The 26,729-nt window shown below is 37.4% G+C and overlaps 1 protein-coding gene across 1 annotated transcript in view; it reads left to right on the top strand.

Annotated features, from left to right (window-relative positions):
- Positions 1 to 26,729, top strand: part of Klhl1 (kelch-like family member 1) — a 444,521-nt gene that overhangs the window by 303,492 nt on the left and 114,300 nt on the right. The window contains exon 6 of the mRNA NM_001394673.2: positions 1,812 to 1,998. Within this exon, the coding sequence (NP_001381602.1) occupies positions 1,812 to 1,998 (187 nt within the window). The remainder of the gene's footprint in view (positions 1 to 1,811; positions 1,999 to 26,729) is intronic.

The raw sequence follows: 26,729 nt of genomic DNA, 5'->3' as shown, positions 1-26,729 counted from the left end.
AAATTATGAATTGAAATGTCATATTTGTATATTTTTCTCTTTGATGAGTATGTACTGTCCTTCTCAATCTCTTTTTGATTAGTTTTTGACCTGAAGTCTATTTTCTTCAACATTAAAATTGTTACACCAGCTTACCTCTGAGGTCCATTTTCTTTAAAAAAATTTTTCCGACCTTTTACGCTGACATAAATGTACCCTGAGGAAAAAAGTCATCTTTGATACAGCAGAAGATATGATCCTATTTTTGCATACATTCTATAAGTCTGTGTTCCTTTTTGTTAGGTAATTGTGAGCATTGTTATTCAGAGATATCTACCATTGAATTGTTTCTGTTCGTTGTTGCTTTTGTTTATTTATGGTGGTAATGATAGTGGTGGTGGTAGTGAGGAGAGAGAGAGAGAGAGAGAGAGAGAGAGAGAGAGACTGTGTGTGTGTGTGCGTGTGTGTGCGTGTGTGTGTGTGTGATTTAGAAATTTATTTCCTGTGTTTTCATAATTTTGGTTAACTTCTTTAGGTTGAAGATTTCCTTCGAATACTTTCTGTTGGACTAGATTTGTAGAGCAATATATATTGATTAAATTTGGTTTTACAATGGAATGTCTTATTTTATCCATCTATGGTAATTAAAATTTTGCTGGTTTTGTACTCTGAAATGGCATCTTTGGTGTCTTATATTGTGTATCACAAATGTCTATGGGTTTTAAAGACCCTATTGAGAAGTCTTAAGTAATAAGAAAAATATAAAATTATGTTATTTTGTTGTCAAATGTGCATAGTTTTATAAATTTAGTAACTCAGTGACACAGCATTACAGCTGCTTTGATCTATATTCAGCTCAGCTATTTCTTTAAGTCTTTGCTCAATATTATTCTCTAGATTACCATGAATTCATGAACACATAAAAGATATGAATGCAATTAATACACTTTATAGAAATTCTATTAGCTTTCTGCCCTTTATAATTACATTTTAATTATTAATATTTATTAAAGATTTAAAAAATTATAACTGGTAGTATAAGAATTTTATACAGTGGGACTTAATCATTTTTCTACCTTTTAAAACATCACTGAAATCCTCTTCCAATTCCTTACCTACCAGATGTGTGACTTTTTTTTTAACAACCATCCACGCCAAATTACATTGGACATTTATACTTGGATGTGAAGACATGCTACCACTGGAGCATGATAGACTTATTAGGATCTACATTGTTAGAGAAAATGGAACTGTGCTTTGTAGCAGCTACAGTTGTCAATAACTCCTCACCTTGTTTGAGACTTTATGCCTACCTCTCCTCTCCATACAGAGATCTAATACGGCTTGAGTTGCATGGGGATTATATATGTTGTCATATCCAGTAGAAGGCAATCTGTACAATTATCTTACTATGTTGAGAAGATAGTATTTTCTTCTGTCTTTCTACTGTCTCTTTTTTTTTTAGATTCTTTCCACATTATCTTCAGTCAGTTACTTTGGGTCCTAGAATGAAGAGGCATGATACAGATGCACCATTTAAGTAATTTTGCTCTCTTATTCTATGTACCTGTTACCTATGACTCATTACCTGGTGTTCAGTTAATTATATCATCTACTTTTCATTCTAATGTGAAGAATTCCAAGGAAAAATAGGAAAGGAAGCAAATATACTTGTTTGTTTTATTTATTATTTTAATAACAAGTAAGAATGTTTTCTTGCAGTCCAAATGTATGAGTAATGGCAAAGAAATTAAGCTTCTAATGTCAATACATACTGCAAATACTTGTCAATTTAGCATACATTATTAACAGTGACTGTGTATTATTCATAGATACTGGCTGACCTTGAGAATCATGCACTATTCAAGAATGATTTAGAATGTCAAAAACTGATTCTGGAAGCAATGAAATACCATCTATTGCCAGAAAGAAGAACTTTAATGCAAAGCCCAAGAACTAAGCCCAGAAAATCTACAGTTGGAACTCTTTATGCGGTGGGGGGAATGGATAATAACAAAGGTATGTGAATCTAGATCTGCATTAACTTAACCCTGTGTTGTTTCATGACTGAATTTGAATAATGTAAGTTGTATGTAAACTGATAATATTTACTATACTTATATTAAAACAGTATAATTAAAAATTATGGGAACATTGAAATATATTTCTTATTTACATTTTGTAGTTCCTGCTTCTATATATTCACAACATTGATTTATTATATTTTAAATAAAAATAGATCTTAAATGATCTGCTTGGCAAATTCAAGCAAATTATTTTTATATATACGATATCTGTATGATTACATTAGAATGATACTTTGTTTCTATGATGAAGAAATACATTATGAGAAGGTAGAGATTCTCGGAGTGTAATAATGAAGCAACTCTGCCATTGAGGAGCTGAGCATAAAACACTGATGACAGAAAATGGATCGATAAGAACTAATTACTGCATTGTCAGTGGAAATAGTAAATTCTGAATTACATTTCATGTCCCAATAATTTCTTAGTTTGTTTTAAAATAGATATGCACACTTAAAGAATTTGTTGTAAAATCAAATTTCACAATTTTGTAAAAATGTGATAAATATGAAATTTTGGTTCTCTTTATCTCTTTAGTTTACATTCAAAACACATACACACATGCTCATTCATGTTTTCGCACACACACACAGACACACACACACACACACAGACGAGTGTTACAGGCAAATTGTGTATACTCTGCAAATGTCCTTTGCTCTTTTTAAATAGTGTATTTCAAAATAAAAGTTGACCATATATGATCAGTTGCAGTTGTAAATATTCAGAGCATATATTTTACTCTAAGACAAATGTTGTAAGCATTGAATAATTAATAAATATTACCAAACATAACTATACTTTCAAACAAAAGGACAGGAGTGTTAATTTGAATTTTTAGCTGTTTAATACCTGTTACTATCTAAATGATTTCTGCAGAATACTTAGTGAAATTACAATATTCTCTCTGGATGTTGTTTGTGGTGGTTATCCACTCAAACATGGCTTTAACCATAAAAATTTAAGCAAAAAATAGTTTGTATATGTTATATTTGTTTACTTGTATTTTAAACTCTAGATTTCCTTAAAAATATTAACATTGAAGATGGTGAATACAATGGCTTCAGTACGTTGCTAGAGCATAAAATAATATGAGAATATGTACTCTGTCAGGTGAAATTGTTTGTGAGATTTTGATTTTTTTCTATTCAGAAATTAGTTTGCCTAAGGTGAAGAAATTTATTACATATTTAACTTTCCTGAGGGAATCTTAATTCTCTTTATTTAATAATTATGAATAACCATTCAGATATTATTGCACTTATCTGGACACTGTAGTGTATTTGGTATGGCTATTCTGCATGTGATAAAACAAAAAATGTGAACATGAATCAGCCTCAAGCCTTTGATCTGCAATGGTGTTCAGCCTTGATGGAATGCTAGGACAAAGATGGCACAAATCATTTGGGCATAACGTGCCATTCATTTATTAGAGTTCCAGTCCTGGAGATCAAATACCTGGCACTGCCTGGGTGTTCAAGAACTTGAGCCAATATTTTCCACTGACCTAGAGTAACACCAAAACTGTATATCTAAATAAATAAGAAAACAGGACAAATAAAAACAACCCTAAAATGACTCCTACAAGATGTCATTAGATTCTGTCATCCCCGTACTTCAAGTGCTTCCTAAACCATCATCAGAGGAAACAGAAAGAGTGTAAGAGACAGAGAGGATGGAGGATACTATGCAATCTTAGTCCTCTTGGGTCTGAGTTATTTCACTCAGGAGATTTTCTAGTTCCACCATTTGCCTACAAAAGTCAGGACGTCCTTGTTCCAAATAGCTGAGTAGTACTCCATTGGGTAAGTGAACCACATTTTCTGCATCCATTCTTCTCTTGTAGGACATCTGGGTTGTTTCCAGCTTCTGGCTATCACAAATAAGGCCACTATGAGCATAGTGGAACACGTGCCCCTGTACCATGGTGGGGCATCGTTGGGGTATATGCCCAAGAATGGTATAGCTGGATCTTCAGGAATATCTAATTCCAACTTTCAGACGAATCTCCAGATTAATTTGCAGAATGGTTGTACCAGTCTGCAATCCCACCAGCAATGGAGGAGTGTTCCTCTTTCTCTACATCCTCGCCAACATATGTTGTCACCTGAGGTTTTGATCTTAAATATCCTGAGTGCTGTAAGGTAGAGTCTCAGGGTTGTTTTGATTTACATTTCCCTGATTACTAAGTACTTTAAACATTTCTTTAAGAAATTCTCATGATTAGAGATTCCTCTGCTGTGAATTCTGGACATGCATGGTATGTACTCACTAATGAATGGATATTAGCCAAAAAAAAATAGTACAGAATACCCAGGATACAATCCACAGAACTCAAAAAGTTTAACAAGCCAAGGAGCCCAAGTGAGGATACCCCAATCCTACTTGAGAAGTAGAAAAAAGAAATCACAGGAGAGGGAGGGAGGGAGGGATATTGGTCGGAAAGGAGACAGGGAGAGGAAGAGGGGAACATGATCAGGTATTAGATGGAGGGAACAGGACTGAATACCTGAGAACCAGCAGAAAGAATGGAAACAGGAAACTTCCTGAAGGTAGGCAGAGGAGGTGAACCTCCAGAATGCACCAGGTACCTGGGAGGAGGGAGACTCTCAGGATTCAAAGGGAGGGGCCTTAGATGAAGTGCCATACAATAGAGAGAGGGAACTTGTAGAGCCCACCTCCAGCAGAATGACAGAGCATCAGTTGAGGGATGGGGTTGACCCACAGTCAAAATCTCTGACCCATAGTTGTCCCTATCTGATAGAACTGTAGGGACAACATGGAGAAGAGCCTGAGGAAAAGGAGGTCTAGTGCACAGGCTCAAATTGGAATCCAGCCTAAGTGGAGGCCACAGGCCTGACACTATTACTGAGGCTATGGTGTGTTCACTGAAAAGGGTTTATCATGACTGCATCTGAAGAGACCCAACAAGCAGCTGAAAGAATCAGATGCAGGTATTTATACCCAACCAATAGACAGAAGCTGCTGACCCCTGTGGTTGAATTAGGGAAAAGCTGGAAGAAGCTGAGGAGAAGGGCCAACCTGTAGGAGGACCAGCAGTCTCAATTAACCTGGACCACATAGATTTCTCAGACACTGTGCCACCAACCAGGCAGCATAGGCCAGCTGATTTGAGGCCCCCAACACTTATACAGCAGAGGACTGCCGGGTCTGGACTCAGAGAAGATGCACCTAACCCTCAAGACACTGGAGGGCTCCAGGGACTGTGAATGTGTGGGGCTTAGGGTGGTGAAATACTCGTGGAGATAGGGGGAGGACATATGGGATGTGGAACACTCAGAGGGTGGACCAGGATGGGGGTAAAATCTGAATTGTAACCAAAGATTAAATGATATTTTTAAAAAGGTAAAAGAAAATATAGCCCTCTAAATAAGTATGATCAAAGCTTATACGATCTCATACAGACTGAAAGTCGAATATACAGGCATGGTACACTGAATCTAGATAGAAGGAGTTGTGTTGAGAAAGTGGAAGGAGCAGAGGGATGGGAGACTTTTCTTGGGTTATATTATATAAGGAAAACACCTATTTTCAATAAAATAAACATATATATATAACTTGTATTATATTATATATGTATATGATACATGATAGATTAATAGATAAGTAGACAGATATCAAAAGTGTTATAGAATTTTCTTGATTATATCAGATATGCAATAGAGAGTAAGGATATTTAATAAAGTGTTCAAGTATTTTTTTATTTTTATTAACATGAGTATTTCTTATTTACATTTCGAGTGTTATTCCCTTTCCCGGTTTCCAGGCAAACATCCCCCTAATCCCTCCCCCTCCCCTTCTTTATGGGTGTTCCCCTCCCCCCATTGCCGCCCTCCCCACAAAAATCTAGTTCACTGGGGGTTCAGTCTTAGCAGGACCCAGGGCTTCCCCTTCCACTGGTGCTCTTACTAGGATATTCATTGCTACCTATGAGGTTCGAGCCCAGGGTCAGTCCATGTGTAGTCTTTGGGTAGTGGCTTAGTCCCTGGAAGCTCTGGTTGCTTGGCATTGTTGTACATATGGGGTCTCCAGCCCCTTCAAGCTCTTCCAGACCTTTCTCTGATTCCTTCAACGGGGTCCTATTCTCAATTCAGTGGTTTGCTGCTGGCTTTCGCCTCTGTATTTGTTGTATTCTGGCTGTGTCTCTCAGGAGAGATCTACATCCGGCTCCTGTCGGCCTACACTTCTTTGCTTCATCCATCTTGTCTAATTGGATGGCTGTATATGTTTGGGCCACATGTGGGGCAGGCTGTGAATGGGTGTTCCTTCTGTGTCTGTTTTAATCTTTGCCTCTCTATTCCCTGCCAGGGGTATTCTTGTTCCCCTTCTAAAGAAGGAGTGAAGCATTCACATTTTGATCATCCGTCTTGAGATTCATTTGTTATAGGCATCTAGGGTAATTCATGCATTTGGGCTAATAGCCACTTATCAATGAGTGCATACCATGTGTGTTTTTCTGTGATTGGGTTACCTCACTCAGGATATTTTCCAGTTCCGACCATTTGCCTACGAATTTCATAAAGTTATTGTTTTTGATAGCTGAGTAATATTCCATTGTGTAGATGTACCACATTTTCTGGATCCATTCCTCTGTTGAAGGGCATCTGGGTTCCTTCCAGCTTCTGGCTATTATAAATAAGGCTGCGATGAACATAGTGGAGCACGTGTATTTTTTATATGTTGGGGCATCTTTTGGGTATATGCCCAAGATAGGTATAGCTGGATCCTCACGCAGTTCAATGTCCAATTTTCTGAAGAACCTCCAGACTGATTTCCAGAATGGTTGTACCAGTCTGAGATCCCACCAACAATGGAGGAGTGTTCCTCTTTCTCTGCATCCTCGCCAGCATCTGTCGTCACCTGAGTTTTTGATCTTAGCCATTATCACTGGTGTGAGGTGAAATCTCAGGTTTGTTTTGATTTGCATTTCCCTTATGACTAAAGATGTTGAATATTTCTTTAGGTGTTTCTCAGCCATTTGGCATTCCTCAGCTGTGAATTCTTTGTTTAGCTCTGAACTCCATTTTTTAATAGGGTTATTTGTCTCCCTGCGGTCTAACTTCTTGAGTTCTTTGTATATTTTAGATATAAGGCCTCTATCTGTTGTAGGATTGGTAAAAGTCTTTTACCAATCTGTTGGTTGCCATTTTGTCCTAACCACAGGGTCCTTTGCCTTACAGAAGCTTTGCAGTTTTATGAGATCCCATTTGTCGATTCTTGATCTTAGAGCATAAGCCATTGGTGTTTTGTTCAGGAAATTTTTCCAGTGCCCATGTGTTCCAGATGCTGCCTTAGTTTTTCTTCTATTAGTTTGAGTGTATCTGGTTTGATGTGGAGGTCCTTGATCCACTTGGACTTAAGCTTTGTACAGGGTGATAAGCATGGATCGATCTGCATTCTTCTACATGTTGACCTTCAGTTGAACCAGCACCATTTGCTGAAAATGCTATCTTTTTTCCATTGGATGGTTTTGGCTCCTTTGTCAAAAATCAAGTGCCCATAGGTGTGTGGGTTCATTTCTGGGTCTTCAATTCTGTTCCATTGGTCTATCTGTCTGTCTCTGTACCAATACCATGCAGTTTTTATCACTATTGCTCTGTAATACTGCTTGAGTTCAGGGATAGTGATTCCCCCTGAAGTCCTTTTATTGTTGAGGATAGTTTTAGCTATCCTGGGTTTTTTGTTATTCCAGATGAATTTGCAAATTGTTCTAACTCTTTGAAGAATTGGATTGGTATTTTAATGGGGACTGCATTGAATCTGTAGATCGCTTTTGGTAAAATGTCCATTTTTACTATATTAATCCTGCCGATCCATGAGCATGGGAGATCTTTCCATCTGCTGAGGTCTTCTTCAATTTCTTTCTTCAGAATCTTGAAGTTTTTATTGTACAGATCTTTTACTTGCTTGGTTAAAGTCACACCGAGGTACTTTATATTATTTGGGTCTATTATGAAGGGTGTCTTAATATACCTTAGCAATAAGGACTTACATTTTAGATATAGGGAGTGAATACAGAAAAAATAATATAATTTGTTTTAAATAACAAACATTCTGAGAGCTCAATGAGAGAAGACACACCTAACCCTTGAGAGACTTGAAGCAACAGGTAATGTGGAGACCTGGATGGGGTTTGGGTGCGATGTGGAGTCTGTCTCCTTTTTGGAGACAGGGTAGGAAGAATGCGATGAGGACCTGTTGGAGGGCATAACTGGAGTGGGACGGTGACTGGATTGTAAGAAAAAAAAGAGTAAAGATGTTGAAAAGGAAAGAAATGTAAATATTGAATAGGGGAATTTTATATCCTGCTTCTGCTCTCTCAAATACTCTTTGCAACTTACTAGTTTGTCTTATTTCTAAGGTGATAGTGTTTTATTTTTATTTGTGTTCATTTTCATAAAAGTGAGTAGGGAAAAGAAATAAATATATGAAAACATAAAGTGATAGATTGGGAAAGCAGTTTTCTAACACATAGAAAGCTAATTAGCTTTTCAGGGCTTATTTGAAGATCCGTATACCCTTTCATTGGTTTTGTTGTACATGCTATTTTAAATCTGTAAATTCTAAACCTGGCTGTTCAACTGACATTTTTCTGACTTCCTTAAATGACTGAAATCTGATTGCAGCTACTGAGAATGATTAAACTCTGCCAATATCCTGATGGGTGTTATGTAGATTTTGTGAATATGCAGACATTCTCCTAGCCCATTTTATAATGATACACAATCTGTAGTCTTTCTTTTATGTATGCCAGGCAGGGAAGTAAGTACGAACTGGTTTTGTCCTATGAGAAACATGATTACAATTACTGTCTCAAAAAGCCATCAAATTTATCAATTAAAATATTGAGAACAAAATGTTTTACAATAAGCTTACTGGATGGGAAGTGTAATTTGAAAATAATGACTAATTACCTAATCTAAATTCTATTTAATACAAAAATAAAAAAAATTATACAAAAATACCAATGAAAAGAGTTATTTTTTTGGGCTGTGATATCAAGATGCCAGGTAATCTTTGGGGATAGAAAGATAATACTGATGATGAAAATACATGTATAGATATGAAGTTGTACCATAGAAAGACTATGACCTGTTTAAGAAGTGAGAGCTATTAGAACTAATTTAAAAAAAACAACTAATATTAACGTACGAAGAAAACCATAAGCTAGGTAAAGGCCTAACAGGTTCTCTTCTGATTGGGATCTCTGAATGTCTTTATTTCTATTTTAATTTATTTATTTTTACACTCCAGATTTTATTCCCATCCCAATCCACCCTCCAAACCACCCCAACCCCTGTCTCCACGAAGATGTCCCCATCCCTCCACCCCAACTCCATCAGGCCTCTAACCTTTCTGGGGCCTCCAGTCTCTTGGGGGTTAGGTGTATCTTCTCTGTCTGAACCCAGACCTAGGAGTCCTCTGATGTATATGTGTTGGAGGCCTCATCTCAGATGGTTTATGCTGCCTGGTTGGTGATCCAGAGTTTAAGAGAACTTGGGGTTCCAAATTAATTGAGACTGCTGGTCCTCCTACAGGATTGCCCTGTTCCTCAGCTCTCACCAGCTTTTCCCTAATTCAGTGACAGGGTTCAGCAGCTTCTGTTCACTGGTTTGGTGCACATATCTGCATCTGACTCTTTCAGCACCTTATTGGGTCTTTCGGGGGCATTAATGGTAGGTTTCTTTTTGGGAGTGCTCCATAGCCTTAGTAATGGTGTCAGGACTTGTGGCCCTCCCCTTGAGCTGGATCCCACTTTAAACCTGTCCCTGGACATCCTTTTTTCTCAGGATCTTTCCCATTTCCATCTCTGCATTTCTTTCAGACAGCAAGAAGTTTGGGTCAGAGTTTTGGCTGTGGGATAGCAACCGCATACCTCACTTCATGCCCTGACATTCTGCTGGATGAGGAATTCAGTAAATTCCTTCGCCCCACTGTAAGGCCTTTCATCTAGTGTCCCTGTCTTTGAGTCTTGAGAGTCTCTCTCTTCCCAGGTCTCTGGTACATTCTGGAGTGTCCTCCCAGCCTCCTACCTCCCAAGGTTGCCTGTATCCATTCTTCAGCTGGCCCTCAGGACTTCTGTCCTTTCCCCTCACCAAATACCAGATCATGTTACCCTCTCCCCCCATTCCCATCCCCTATCCCTCCACTGACCCTGCCTCCCTCTCAGTGCGGTTGCTTTCTTCTCCCTCCCAAGTGGAACTGAGGCATTCTTACTTGGGCCCTTTAGCTTGTTGAACTTTTTGAGTTCTGTGTACTGTATCTTGGGTATTCTGTACTTTATTTTTGGCTAATATCCACTTATTAATGAGTACATACAATGTACTCAGTCCTTTTGAGTCTGAGTTACCTCACTCAGTTTCATCCATTTGCCTGCAAAACTCAGGATATCCTCATTCTTCATATCTGAGTAGTATTCTATTGTGTAAATGAACCACATTTTCTCTATCCATTCTTCTGTCATGGAACATCTAGTTTATTTCTAGCTTCTGGTTATCACAAATGAGGCCACTATGAACTAATAGAACCTATGCCTGTGGGGCATGGTGGGGCATCTTTTGGATTTATTACCAACAGTGGTATTTCTGTGTCTTTACGTAGGTCTATTTCCAATTTTCTGAGGAACCTCCCGATTGATTTCCAGAGTAATTGTACTAGCTTGCAATCCCATCAGCAATGGAGGAGTGTTCCTCTTTCTCCATATTCTTGCCGACATGCGTTGTCACCTGAGGTTTTGATCTTAGCCATTCTGACTGGTAAAAAGTGATGATACTCTTCTAGAGACACCATCACTACAGAGAGCAATGCATGTTTGAATGCTTGATGTCATTTAAAATGCCCAATCCCTTCTGTAACAGTAGAATGATCAAAAGTATATAAAAGCATATTTAACACTGCTAGGCAGCCCCACTCCTTTGTGTATGTGTGTGTGTGTGTGCGCGTGCACACACACATACTGACTACAAATTAAGGAAACTCAGTAGTATCTAGGAAGACCCTTCTTACTATTTAATATAACAAAATCAGAAAACCTAGTAACTGAACACATGAGAGTATAAAAATTCCTTGAAATAATAGGGCTTTATACAGGAAAGATAGAAGTTAATAAATTGTTTATTAAAATGACATTCATATGCACATGACGATGCTTAAATGCCTTGGAAGAAAATTACAATACCACTGAAGAATGAACCCCCACCCCCAAAAAAGCATTGAGTAATGAATGGAAATTTGCAGTGTGCTGTGCAAGTGTTTCATTGTGATGATTAAGATAAAATACAATAACATATACATGCAAAGCAAGTGTTACCACTGAATTATTTTCCCTAAAAATTGCTGCTTTGGAATATGGTGTTTCCACAGAAAACCCTTTATTGCAAGATTAATTCCCAGATGTTTTTCTTACTAGATTAAACCTTTATTAATATAGAAAAGGTAAGAGGGTAAAGTCCTGAGGAAAACTTGATGAATGCATCTGTAACTTTGACCTTCTCTGCTGTTTTCCAGTTCTATGAGATGACTACGGTTTTTTTATGTCTTTATCATTTATTTAGCAGAGCCAAGCACACGTGTTGAGAAATGATAAAATAAAATTGTCATTCTTTTGAGTCGTTATCTGTCATATTTATTAATGAAGAGAAAACAGAGAGATTGAAGACCCAGAGAGAAAGATTGTGTAATTGAATGCTTATCACTAAAAATCTTGAAAAACACATCAGTGAAAATGAAATAATTTTAGCATGATTGAAATAATTTAGATACATTTGTAATATTTATTTATACTTATTAACTATGAAATATAAGATGACATATAAAATTAAACATAATTAAAAATGTAACCAATAATAACCACTGACAGCTTTAATAATATCAACAAACAAAATAAACATAATTTTAAAAATTGCTGATAATTTGCATGAATAAAATTTCTACATTTTAATAATAGTTTTATTACAAACAATACGGTACTTCAAATATTTTGAAAAACCTGAATTAATGGTGAAAAAGTAATTACTTACATTGAAGTATGGCTTCAGCTGCCTCTGTAGCAGAGGATGGCCTTGTTGGGCAAAACTGGGAGGAGAAGACCTTGGTCCTGCCAAGGCTGGACCCTCCAATGTAGAGGAATGTCAGAGAGGGACGTAGGAAGGGGTGGGTGGATGGTTTGGGAGAGCCCTTATAGAGAAGGGGGAGGGAGATGGTTTAGGCATTTATTGATGGGAAACCGGGAAAGGTGATAACATTTGAAATCTAAATAAATAAAAAGTAAACAATAAAAAAGGAATAGAAAAAAGAAACAAAGGCAGTAATTATAGAAACAGATAGAGATAGATATGGATAAAGAGAAACTCATAAACTATGTTAGATGGGATGACATTACAATTATAAATATAAATCCTTCCAAATTTAAGATCCCTTAAAAGTAGAAACAAATAGTAATTTAGTAGTTGATCTGAAGGGAGCAAAAGAATACAAAACAAAAACAAAAACAAAAACAAAAGAACCCTATCACTATCTTAGTTATTTGCATGCTTATTTAAGTTTGTAGATAATATTTAATGGAAAACATTTTCCAAAATTCTTTCTTAGTTGTTTTCATGAGTTTACTGATAGATAAAATATTTCTATCAACTTAGGAATCATAGAAGTAGTACCACATTTTTGGTGAATCAGTATTTTTTCTAAAGATAGCTTTAATTTCATTGTAATTATAAAAACCTTAGGGGAAAAACAGAAAATATACAATACTTTAATTTTTTAAAACAGAAATTATAGTAACTTAGCATAAAATCATCATTTTCACTATTTCAAAGTGCACATATGTACATGAAAACATACATAAAAGTGTATGTCTACCAATAGGCATGTATTTATATTTTCTTCCTTCAGCTTGACTCGAAATAATCAAGCATCTAAATATATGTGTGCTTTATTCAGTACTTATTTCCATAATAAAATTTATGGTTTATGAAATTCTTAAAAGTCACCCAATCACAGAAAAAAAAACACATGGTATGCACTCATTGATAAGTGGATATTAGCCTAAATGCTCGAATTACCCTGATGCACAGGACACATGAAAATCAAGAAGGATGACCAAAATGCGAATGCTTCACTCCTTTAAAAGGGGAACAAGAATACCCTTGGCAGGGAATAGGGAGGCAAAGTTTAGAACAGAGGCAGAAGGAACACCCATTCAGAGCCTGTCCCACATGTGGCCCATACATATACAGCCATCCAATTAGACAAGATGGATGAAGCAAAGAAGTGCAGGCCGACAGGAACCGGATGTAGATCTCTCCTGAGAGACACAGCCAGAATACAGCAAATACATAGGTGAATGCTATAATTAAGCCACTGAACTGAGAACGGGACCTCCGTTGAAGGAATCTTAGAAAGAACTGAAAGATCTTGAAGGGGCTTGAGACCCCATATGAACAACAATGCCAAGCAACCAGAGCTTCCAGGGACTAAGCCACTACCCAAAGACTATACGTGGACTGACCCTGGGCTCCAACTGCATAGTTAGCAGAGAATAGCCTAGTAGGGGCACCAGTTGAAAGGGAAGCCCTTGGCCCTGCCAAAACTGAACCCCAGTGAATGTGATTGTTGAGGGAAGGGCGGTAATGGGGGGAGGATAGGGAGGGGAACACCCATAGGGAAGGGGAGAGGGAGGGTTTAGGGGGATGTCAGCCCAGAAACCGGGAAAGGGAATAACAATCGAAATGTAAATAAGAAATAGACAAGTTAATAAAGATGAAAAAAAAAAGGGAGTTTAAACAGTTTTTCTATATGCAAATGCCAAAGTATTTTTAGCTTGTCTCTGAGAACTTTATTACAATATAAATCAATGATTCTTTAAGTAATTCGATCACTGGCATTTTCTTACATACTATTTACATACTGTTGCATCTCTGTCTCTTGGGAGAATCTAGTTGGAAACTCAATGTGTGAGAAGACATGGCTTCTATTGCATATGAAATCATTTCTTTCTGAAAATTATGTACAGTTTAAATCATCAATAAATTTCAGTTTTACTATGAATAGATATCTAATATATTATAATGACTGTGTAATGCAACCTTCACATCCTTGGGTTTGGTTTATTTATATTTTATTTATTTTATGTGTGGGGATGTTTTGCCCAATTGTTTCTATGCACAATGTACTTGTCCTGCCTTTGATAGCTTTAAGAGAGTCTGGATTTCCTAGAACAGGAGTTACAGTAGTATGTTTCCATGTTGTTGATGCACATAGAAATCAGTAGGAGAAACAAATGTTCTTAAACATAGAGTCATCTCTCAAGCCCTCAATGCTCGTTACTTTTATAATTTCACCTTGAAAATATAAGTGTACATTGTTTGCTTTGTTTTATTTTGAGACAGTATCACTACAGAGATGAGACTGGCATGACAGTCACCAAGATTCACATAAATCTTCCTCCTAAATCCTGGAATTAAAAGCATACGTCACCTGGTCCAATCTGTTTTTAAGGTTTTGATACATTTGATTGTGTATATAATGAGAAGTAACAAAACAAGAATTTCTCCTTTTCTAATTGTTTTTCATTTTGCTTCATTGGCTATATCATATAATAACCATATATAGAATATATGTAAATATATGAGAATGTATCTTATGCTATATATCATGTCTATCATATTATATATATGTATATATATGCATATATATCATATATAACAGCACATAGGACAATATTGCCATTTTCTTTCTTTCAAAATGAACATTTTTTAATACCTTAAAGATATGCTGTAAGAATTGGGTCAGTTTCATAACAAGCATGATAAATTCTGAAAGAATAATGAATACTGTATTAGAAACTACACTGAACCTTGGAAAATATTAGGTTCCTGCATCCAGAATTCATTTTACTTAGGCAGACTTTTAAAGAGAGTATCTTCTTCCAAACACAAATAGTGGATTTTCAGAATATTTATCATCTGTGAGAGCAGTCTTCCCATTTAACTTTCAATAATTACACCTGATCTCTCTTCCTTAGCAGGACAGAATGCTTTCTTAGTTATTTTCTTATTGGTTATTTTATTTATTTACATTTAAAATGTTATCATCCTTCCAGGTTTCCCCTCTGGGAAACCCTCTGTACTATTCCTCTGTTTTTATGAGGGTGCTCCCCCACCCATCCACCCACTCCCATTTCACCACTCTAGTATTCCCCTATGCTGGGGCATTAAGCCTTCACAGGACCAAGGACCTCACCTCCCATTGATGCCCAACAATGTCATCCTCTGCTTCATATGCAGCTGGAGCCATGGGTCCCTCCATGTGTAGCCAATGGTTGGTAGTTTAGTCCCTGGGAGCTCTGGGGTTCTGGGTGGTTGATGTTGTTGTTCTTCCTATGGGACTGCAAATCCCTTCAGCTTAAACATATCTTTTTTTAAGACAGTGCTTCTCTGTGTTGCTTAGGCTAAATTTAGCATCTTTGTATCCATCTTCTGCCTTAATTCCTGTCTCGTCTTAAATGACCTATAGATAAGAAAATCCCTGAATCCCACTAGCACCTGTACCATCCTAGGCTTTCCTGAAGGATATGAATTCTGAGGTCCTGACTGCTTTTTAGGCCCTACAGTATCCATGGTTCACCAAGGTCAGAAGCCTGCAGAAGGGCCACTGGCAAAGTTCTGGGATAGCTTCCTCCCTGGCCTCTGTGCACACAGCTTTCCTCCAAGAGAAACCAGAGAACAGTCCTGTGCCTACTGTTCTGCATTCTGTTACATATGGACATTAGCCTTTCCAATAAAATGTCATTTTCAGTTGTGTGCATGTGGAAAAAAAAGCAAAGTAATTCTTTAACCCAAAGTTCCAGAGTCACTCCATTGAATGCTGACACAAGAAACACAGGCCCTGTGTACAAGAGTGACAGAATTTTCTACCCGAATCTATTTGATTTTTCACATATATGATAATTTTACAGATTTTGCTTTATTTCTGTATTTCTTTCATGTCCACAATGACAATTTCTCTGCATTTGTGAGGGGCTTCTTCTTGACCCCTTCAAGACTAAATTGAAGTATATTCCAGTTCTTCCTATACATGTCACAATATTTATTATAGCCATCACAATCTTCCTCCTTAATTTAAATCATAGCTATGCTTCCTAGAATGCTTAATTTTATATAAAAACTTACGTGATATTTAAGAAAATGGGATGTTTGAAAAATGAAACGAAAACATTAATGCCTTTGCTGTCTTCTTGTGAATTTTTTCTAATAGATTAGGTCTCTAATTGGTTGAAGCTATTGGCGTGTTACTCAGAGCTGCAAGTCTGCTCATATATTTAGTTTATTTACTATGACTGATATAGGCAATAATTAAGAGCATGGGAGTATATACCTTTTGCTAGCTCTTTTTTATAAGCAAATTCACACTCAGTTCCTTGTGTTTAGAGCATTCATATTTTGGTGTAATAGTTACCTCTCTTTGGACCATTTTTGGGCTTATGTTATAGGTTCTTCCTTCTGATGTGGAGAGGTTTGCTGACTTAGAGCCATGGTAACCTTTCTCAGTATCACAGACTGGATGCTCCAGTGTGTCTGGTATGTTTAACTGCTTTGCTTTGTATTGGTCACAAGAGAAGTGGATCTCCAAACCTCATTCATGTGCCTAGCATCAGTTCTTAATGAGAGATTGTTTCCATGTTCATTAAATTCTCGATAAGAATCTTTCTTATCTTCTTTGTTGACCAACTCTTCCATTCTTTCTGTCATTTTTTTCCTGAAAATCTATCCTATTTTCAAGTCCCATGATATGAAAGTTCTGTGATTCACCAGGATAAAATTGGAAATTATTCCAAGACACTAGAAACAAAGGACTTGCCTATTTTCACCATAAATATTTTGTGGAAAATGAGGAGACCCATATGCTTACCTTGGCTACCCAATGAACACACACTGAGACACCACGTGGACTGTGTGCTTATTTCTACAATTGTAACAAATATGTGAGATGAATAACATATGTGGAAGGAAAGTTGGCATTCTTCATACGCTGAGATGCTTCTGTCATTGGTTAGCCTCACTTGTTTTGGCCTTGGTACACATCACATCATGGTGGCAGGGCACAGGAGAAGGAGAGACATGTCAGTTGGGACTGAAGAAAATCTAAAAATGTAAAGATGATTGGTTGTCCAAATGGGGAAGGAGTGATGCTGTCTGAGTCCTCATTACTCTCAACTGTGTTTCTTCTCATAAAAGTATCACTACCTCCAAATAATGCTTGGGAATGACAAACAAACAATTCATAGTCCCTTAAATTATCATACATATCAAAGCTTTAAGACTTTAAGTCTCTCTGAGGCTATGCACTTTCTCTCCCACTAAGGTTAGACAAGGCAGCCAAACCAGAATAATATATGCCATGTATAAGCAACAAATTTTTTGACCGAGGTTATTGTATTTTCTCTTTATCAGTTACTAAAGGAAGAGAATAAACATGCTTATATTTCCAAACTTGAATTAATTTTATCATTCTCTAATTTGCACTGAACCTAAGGTATGCAAAGGATGAGGTTTCTATGATACTCTTAACCAAGCATGTTACAATTCTTTGTACATTTTCTCTATAAAGTATACTTGATTATAATTAGTTCTCACACAAACAAATATTTCATAGGAACTGAATACATTTTGCAATTTTTGGAGTTCCATAAAGAATGTGAGGAATTAAATATTTTACAAATGACCATGCCATACAAGATCAAGTTACTTTAGACTTCATAATTTAATGTTTTTTATTACACAGAACACTAAATGTTTCACTAGTCACTCTTACCTTCCAAAACCATGTTTGATCACTTCCTGATGAGCTTTATGTTTTAATAACATATTTTCAAAATATGATGTAACAGATTTCATGAAGTTTTTGCCAATGTTTAAACTAAATTTTAATACTAAGTACCTGAAGTTGCTGTTTCTTAAATAGTAAAAATATGTGTTAGACTTTGAAGTTTATGTTCATGAGTAAAGTTTGTTTGCTTTTATTATTATTTATGAAAATGAAAACATCACAACTATATATATATATATATATAATTCTATCCTAGGTTCTATTCTAGGTATTTGATATATCCATCATCTGATTGTGATTCCTGACATTAGAGATGGGCTCCCTATCATTGAATGGATCTTAATTCAATTGTTATAATTATTTTATCTTTTTAAAGTATAAACCATACACAGTAATGTTTTGCTTTTACTTCACATGAATTTCATATTTTATGGCCTGCAGCATGATGCTGTGGAACATCCATATATTGTATAGTGAGTAAGAGAAGCCTCTTAGTCCATTCTCATTCATATTAAACACTTTATTGATTTATCTTTTCTTTGTCTGTGATCAGAATAGTTAAAGTCTATTTCCCTACTACTTTCAAGTAGGCAATATATTGCTGAGAAATATAAATACACTATAAATATGAATAAACAATAAATGATTTAATATAGAGAAAAATACATGAACAAGCATTTAAAGACATACAAGTGTTTTATTCATTCAATTATACCATGTAACAGTCATTGTAGGTGTATGGTTGTTTTTGTATGTGCACACACATACATGTATACACAGATACTGACATACACACATAGATACACAAACACACATTGAGTGATACAAAGGTTATAGTCAGGTCAAGCTCAATATTTTGGGCATAAGCACTGAGAAAAGAAATGATAATGCTAAAGTTCTAAAAATTTCTTCCATCTATATGATGAAGAAGATAGCTTTTCATTTATATCTATCACTTAAAAGCAGAGCATAAAATCAAAGATCTAAATCAGAGATGGAGCCTAGCATAATCAGCACAAGGTTCTTGATACAATCCCAGGAACCCCATCTCTCAAAATGGAGACTTAAAAAATGCATTGGCAGCCAGTATCTAACTCTGTATTGGTCAGGTTCTGGCAGAAACTCTCTGGCAACAGTTATATCAGGCTCCTGTCAGTATGCACTTCTTGGCATCAGCAATATGGTCTGAGTTTGGTATCTGTTTATGGGATAGATCCCCAGGTGGGGCAGTCTCTGGATGGCTTTTCTTTGGTCTCGGCTCCACATTTTGTCTCTGAGTTTCCTCCTGGGAGTATTTTATTTAAGAAACACAACCACCCATGATTTGGTCTTCCTTCTTCTTGAACATTTTGTGGTCTGTAAGTTTTATCTTGAGTATTTCAAGATTTTGGGCTAAGATTCACTTGCATACCACTCACTGTGTGTATGTTTTTTTTTTTTTTAAGTCACGCAGGATATTTTATGGTACCATTCATTTGCCCAAGAATTGCATGAAGTCATTGTTTTTAATAGTGGCATAGTTCTCCATTCCGTAAATGTACCACAATTTCTGTACTCATTCTTTCTTGAAGGACAACTGAGTTCTTTCCAACTTCTTGCTATTATAAATAAGGCTGCTATGAACATAGTGGAGCACGTGTCCACTGTGTTATGTGTTGGAGCATCTTTTGGGTATATACCCAGGAATGGTATAACTGTGTCCTCAGGTAGTACTATGTCCAGTTTTCTGAGGAACCTCTGGACTGACTACCAGAGTGGTTGTACCAGCTTTCAACTCCACCAACAATGGAGGAGTGTTCCCCTTTCTCCACATCATCCCAGCATCTGTTACCATCTGAATATTTGAACTTTCCCATTCCCAACTTTGAATGTTGTTGTTTGATTTGCAGTTCCCTGATGACTAAGGATGTCAAACATTTCTTTAGGTGCTTCTTGGCCATTTGATATTCCTAAGTTGAGAATTCTGTTTAGCTTTGTATCCCATTTCCTATATTGTTGTTTGATTCTCTGTAGTCTAACTTCTTGAATTCTTCTTATTTATTGGACATTAGCCCGCTATCAGATGTAGGATTGGTAGAGATCTTTTCCCAATCTGTTGCTTACTGTTTTGTCTATTGACAGTGTCCTTTGCCATACAGAAGCTTTACAATTTTATGATTTCCAATTTGTAGATTCTGGATGTTATAGAATAAGCCATTGGCATTCTCTTCAGGAAAAATTTCCCTGGTCCCATGTGTCCGAGGCTCTTCCATACTTTATCTTCTATTAGTTTCAGTGTATTTGTCTTTTTGAGGGGAGGGGGTTATTGGATAATTTTTATTTATTCAGATTTCAAATGTTATCACATTCCTGGTATCCCATCCATAAACCATTCCCGGTTTCCCATTCCATGCCCCTTCTTCTATGAGACTGTTCCCCCACCCATCCACCCACCCCTTTCCACCTCCTTGATCTGATATTTCCCTACAATGGAGCCTTCCAAGTACCAAGAGCTTCTCTTCCCATTGGTACCCAACAAGGTCGTACTCTGCTATACATACATATATATATATATATATATATATATATATATATATATATATATATGCATGTGGAGCCATGTGTCTGTCCATGTGTACTTTCTGAATGGTGGATTAGTCCCTGGGATTTCTGGTTGGTTGGTGTTGTTCTTATGGGGTTGAGTTCCTGATCCACTTGGACTTTAGCTTTGTACAAGCGAAAAGAATGGATATGTTTGCATTCTCTACATGCTGACCACCAGTTGAACCAATTCCATTTGTTGAAAAGATGGCCATTTTTACTATATTAATCTTACTAACCCATGAGCATAGAAGATTTTTCCATCTTCTAAGATTGAATTCTTTCTACAGAGATTTGAAATTCTTGTCAAACAGATCTTCACTTGCTTGGTTCGAATCACACCAAAGTGATTTATATTATTTATTTCTGTTGTGAAAAATGTCATTTCCATAATTTCTTTCTCACCCTGTTTAACCTTTGAATAGAGGAAGGCTACTGAATTGTTTGAGCTATTTTTATAATCAGCCACTTTGCAAAAGTTATCAGGTTTAGGAGTTCTCTGGTGGAATTTTTGGAGTCACTTAAGGATACTATCATACCATCTGCAAATAGTGATATTTTCAAATAAATATTCCTTTGACTTCCTTTTACTGTCTAATTGTTCTGACTAGGGTTTCAATTAATATATTGAATCAGTAGGGAGCAAGTGAACAACCTGTCTAGTCCCTAATTAAGGTGGGATTGCTTCAAATTTCTCTCAGTTTAGTTTGATGTTGGCTACTGGTTTGCTGTAAATTGCTTTTACTATGTTTAATATGAAGGGATGGTGAATTTTGTCAAATGTATTCTCAGCATCTAACGAGATATTCCTGTGGGTTTTTTCTTTGAGTTTATTTATACAGAGAATTAAATTGATGGATTTCACTGGAATTAATTTTAATTAATCATGATGGATAATCATTTCGATGTGTTCTTGGATTCAGTTTTCAAGGATTTTATTGAGTATTGTTGTATCATTATTCATAAGGGAAATTGATCTGAAGTTCTCTTTCTTTGTTGTGCCTTTGTGTGATTTAGTTTAAGCATAATTTTGGCTTCATAGAACAAATTTGGTAGTTTTCCTTCTGTTTCTATTTAGTGGAATAGTTTGAATAGTATTGGTTTTAGGTATTCTTTGAAGGTCTACTGGAATTCTGCACTAAACCCATTAAACCCATCTGGACTTGGGTTTTTTTTTTTTTTTTTTTTTTTTTTTTTTTTTTTTTGGTTGGGAGATTTTTAACGACAACTTCTAATTCTATAGGGATTATGGTGGGACTATTTAGATGGTTTATGTCGTCCTAATTTAACTTTGGTACCTGGTATCTGTCTAAAAATTGTACATTTCCTCCTGATTTTCCAGTTTTGTTCAGTATAAGCTTTGGTAGTAATATCTGATAATTTTTTTTAATTTCCTGTTTCTTTTGTCATGCCTCCCTTTTCATTTCTGATTTTCTTAATTTGGATACTGTCTCTCTACCCTGTGGTTAGGATGGCTAAGGGTTTTATCTATCTTGTTGATTTTCTGTAAGAACCAGCTCTTGATTTTGTTGCTCCTTTGTTTAGTTCTTTTTGTTTCTACTTGGTTGAGTTCAGCTCTGAGTTTGATTATTTTCTGCTGTCTATGTCTCTTGGATGAATTTGCTTCTTTTTGTTCTCGATATTTCAGATGTTTTGTCAAGCTCTTAGTCTATGCTCTCTCCAATTTCTTTTTGAAGGCACTCAGAGCTATGAGGTTTCCTCTTAGCACTGCTTTCAGTTTGTTGCATATGTTTTGGTATGTTGTTATGCCATCTTCATTAAATTCTAAAATGTCTTTAATTTCTTTATTTCTTCCTTGACCAAGTTATCACTGAGTAGAGCATTGTTCCGTTTCCATGTGTATGTGGGCTTACATGTGTTTTTCTTGTTATTGAAGGTGAGCCTTAGTCCATGGTGATCTGATAGGATGTTTGGGGTCATGTCAATTTTCCTGTATCTGTTGGGGCCTGTTTTGTGACTTTTGTCACAACATTTTGGAGAAGATACCATGTCATGCTGATAAGAAGGTATATTCTTTTGGTTTGGGATGAAATGTTCTATATATGTGTTTAATTCATTTGTTTCATAACTTCTGTTAAATTCAGTGTGTCTCTGTTTAGTTTTTGTTTCTATGATCTGTCCATTGCTGAGTGTGGGGTGTTGAAGTCTTTCAGTATTGTTGTTTGTGATGCAATGTGTACTTTGAGCTTTAGTAAAATTTCTTTTATGAATGTCGTTGCCCTTGCATTTGGAGCATAGATGTTCAGAACTCATAGTGCATCTTGGTAAGTTTTTCCTTTGATGAATATGAAGTGTCCTTCCTTATCTTTTTTTGATAACTCCTGTATTTTTTTTTAACGGGAGTTTTTATGTCCTTAAAATATTCTATCATCCTCATTAGATTTCATTTTAAATCTTTATCATGCTTTTCCTGGATGATTGGGGTATCCAGGACGTGCTGTAGTGGGAGAACTGGGTTCTAATTATGACAAATAGCCTTGGTTTCTGTTGCTTATGTTCTTGTGCTTCCCTCTCTCTATCTGTTTGTCTCTAGTGCTACCTTTTCTTGCTTTTTCTGACTAGAGTCTGTCCCTCCTGTGATCCTGGTTATGTAAGAACACCTCAGAGTCCAGCTGTCTCTGTGATTCTGTGATTCTGGAATTCTGTGATCCTTAGATCCTGGGTGTGTTAGAGATCCCATGAGTCAAGATTCCTTTGGTTTCTTGAAATCCTGGTGTGATCAAGCTCCTGAGATCCTATTGTGTCAGAGCCCCTGGAAGTCAAGCCTTCATAGGGTATTGCAGGAGTGGGTAGGGAGCCAAGCTGGAAGGTACCAGTGTCACTGGCTGGGCCGAGATTTGTGTTTCCTTAGTTCTTGTGGGGGGTCTCAGTTACACTTGGTGTTGGGAAAGATGTGTGCCCTCAACTGTGATCTTTAGTGTGTCAGAGCTCCCGTGCTCCTGGATGTGTCAAATTTCCTGGGCATCTAGATTCCTCTGAGACCCTGTGATCCTGTGGTGCTATGAGTTTCAGAGCACCTGGGAGTTGGGCTCTCTCTGGATGTTCTAAGATTGGATGCAGGGCCAGCACCCCAGGTCTTCTCTGGGTGCAGGTTGAAACTGTGAAATTGGGTGTCTTAGAGCACTTAGGATTCAAGTTTTCTCTGAGTGTTGGTGGACCGGGTGCAGAGCCAGCACTCCAGGCCTGCTCAGGGCACTGGTTCATACAGGAAGGGTCCAGTGTCCATGACTAGGTGGAGTTTTTGCATCCTTGGATCCAGTGGGACCAAGTTACTCAAGGGGTTAGGACAGATGTGGCTTCTTCACCTATGATCTGTGCATCAGAGCACCTGGGAGTCAAGATTCCTCTGGGATTTGTGGGACTGGGCAAGGAACCGTGACCAAGGTCTGCTCTGTAAAAGTTTTTTTTTTTGTTTGTTGTTTATATAGTTGGGTATTTTATGTATTTACTTTCCAAATATAATCTCATTTCCTGGTTCTCCCCCTCTCTCTTTACCCCTCTTCTGCTTCTATAAGAATGTTCCCCCTACTACTCACCCACTCCCACTTCAACACCCTAGTATTCCCTTACATGGGGAAAAAAGCCTTCACAGGACCAAGGGCATCGCCTTCTATTGATTGCCACACTATGTCATCCTCTGCTACATATGCAGCTGGAGCTATGGGGTCCCCCCATGTGTACACTTTGGTTGGGGGTTTAGTGCCTGGGAGCTCCTTCAGGACTGGTTGGTTGATATTATTTTTCTTCTCACTGGAATGCAAACCCCTTCAGTTCCTTCAGTCCTTTCTCTAACTACCTCGTTGGGGTTCCTGTGATTAGTCTAATAGTTAGAAGCAAATATATTAATCTGTATCAGTAAGGATCTGTCAGAGCCTCTCAGAAGTCATCCATATCAGATTCCTGTCAGCAAGCACTTCTTGACATCAGCAATAGTGACTGTGTTTGGTGGCTGTATATGGGACTGATCCCTGGGTGGGGCATTCACTGGGTGGCCTTTCCTCTAGTCTCTACTCCACTCATTGTCCCTGTATTTCTCCTGTGAGTATTTTGTTCTTCCTTCTAAGAAGGACTGATGCATCTGAATTTTAGTCTTCCTTCTTCTTGATCTTCATATAACCCATGAATTGTATTTCGAGTATTCCAAGCTTTTGGACTAATATCCACTTATCAGTGAGTGCATACTGTGTGTGTTCCTTTATCACTGGATTTTCTCACTCAGGGTGATATTTTCTTGTACCATCTATTTGTCTATGAAATTCATGAATCCATTGATTTTGATAGCTGAGTTGTAGAATCATATTTCTTTTTCCCCATTTATTTATTTACTGTGTCTATATGTATATATGAGTCAATCTAAAGACAGATTCCAGAACACAACTTGAGGGAATCAGCCTTCCTTTTTTTTTAACATGTAAGATCTGGGCAATAATCTAAACTTGATAGTAAGCATCTTTACCTTCTGAGCCATCTATCTGGCCTGACATAGCATTTCTCAAACTGAAGAGAAGGCTAGACAGATGGATCATCAGTTAAGAGTACTCTCAACTCTTCCAGAAGTCCTGAGTTCAATTCCCAGCAAATACATAGTGGCTAACAAGCATCTGTAATAGGATCTGATGGTTTCTCTGGTGTGCATGAAAACAGCTAGAGGGTACTCATATAAATAAAATAAATAAATCTTAAAAAATCTTTGAAGAGAAATATTAGCAAAATTATGAGAAGTTCATATTTAATACTCAATAAGTTAGCATATCTAAAGTGATTTCTTCATAGTTGCATTTTAGACTCCATAAAAATTTATTGGCTATTGCTTCTTTGTTTACATTTTATATGATTCCTTTCACTGTGTGGTGGTGAAGTAGGAAAACAGAGAAACTCACAAGGCAGCTTACAAAGTCTTTTCATTTCCTGGCATTTATTGATTGATTGATTAATCATTCCATTCCTTTATATTTCAAATGATATCCCCATCCAGGTTACCCCTTCACAAACCCCCACCCATCCCACATCTACCTTCTCCCCCTCCCCTTTGCCTCTAGAAAGTGCTCACCCACCCATTCACCCACGCACTCCCATCCCAACACTTCAGCATCACCCTAAGCTGAGGCATCAAACCTCAACAGGACCAAGAGCATCCCTCTCATTGATGTCAGACAAGGCCATCCTCTGATACATAGTATCTGAAGCCTTGGATCCCTTCCTTGGTTGGTGGTCTAATCCCTGGGAGCACTGGGGTCTCTGGCCAGCAGACATTATTCTTCCTCTGGGGTTGCAATCCCCCTCTACTCCTCCAGTCCTTAAGCCAGCTTCCCCACTGGGGTCATTAAACTCAGTCTGATGGTTGTAACCAAACATCCACATCTACATCAGTCATGTGCTGGCACAACATCCTAGAGAATAGCCACACTAGGTTCTTTTCAGCAAGCTCCTCTTGGCAACAGAAACCATGTCAGGTTGTGTTTGCAGACAGGTAGGATCCCCAGGTGGGGCGTTTCCCAGATGGCCCTTCCTTCAGTCTCCACTCCATATTTTTTTTCTAGTTCATAAGATATAGTTGCCCACTTAAACATACAAAGTCCTATACACATCCTTCACTTAAGAATATTCATAACAAAGGTAAAGCATGGGATTTTTTTTCTGGAGCTGGGGACCGAACCCAGAGCCTTGCACTTGCTAGGCAAGCGCTATACCACTGAGCTAAATCCCCACCCCCACAGCATGGGATCTTAACCTCAGCCTCCATATTCTTTCTCCAAGGCAGCTTCTCGGCCTTCCGCTGGCTGTCTCTTTCTCCTTTCCAGTTGTCTTTCCTTTGGACAGGAACATTTCTGGGTTAAAAAACTTCAAGATGGGTGGGCGCTCCCATCCCTCGACTCAGGGCCATGCCTATCTACTGAAGGTGTTCTCTACAGGTTCTATCTTCCCTTCTTTGTGTATTTTGGTTAAAGTCATCCTTTGTAGCAGCCTTGGAGCCTCTCCCTTCCCTGGTATCTGGGACCCTCCAGTGGCTACCCCTCATTACTCCCCCACTACTTCATATTTTTGTTCGATTTTTCTAAAACTCTGTACCTCTCGTATCCCCTCCAGTATGCCCATTTGTTTCTTTGTTTCCTTCCCCTTCTTTCTCCCTCTCAGGTCCCCCCTCCCTCCACCTCCCACCTGGGCAGGACTGAAACATCCACAACTGGTGTTTACTTTTGTATCTATCTCACTCAGGGT

Source organism: Rattus norvegicus, chromosome 15 (assembly GCF_036323735.1).
Source record: "Rattus norvegicus strain BN/NHsdMcwi chromosome 15, GRCr8, whole genome shotgun sequence".
NCBI classification, from domain to species: domain Eukaryota; kingdom Metazoa; phylum Chordata; class Mammalia; order Rodentia; family Muridae; genus Rattus; species Rattus norvegicus.
The sequence above is the reverse complement of the archived record's forward strand: the minus strand, read 5'-3'. Positions and strand labels throughout refer to the sequence as shown.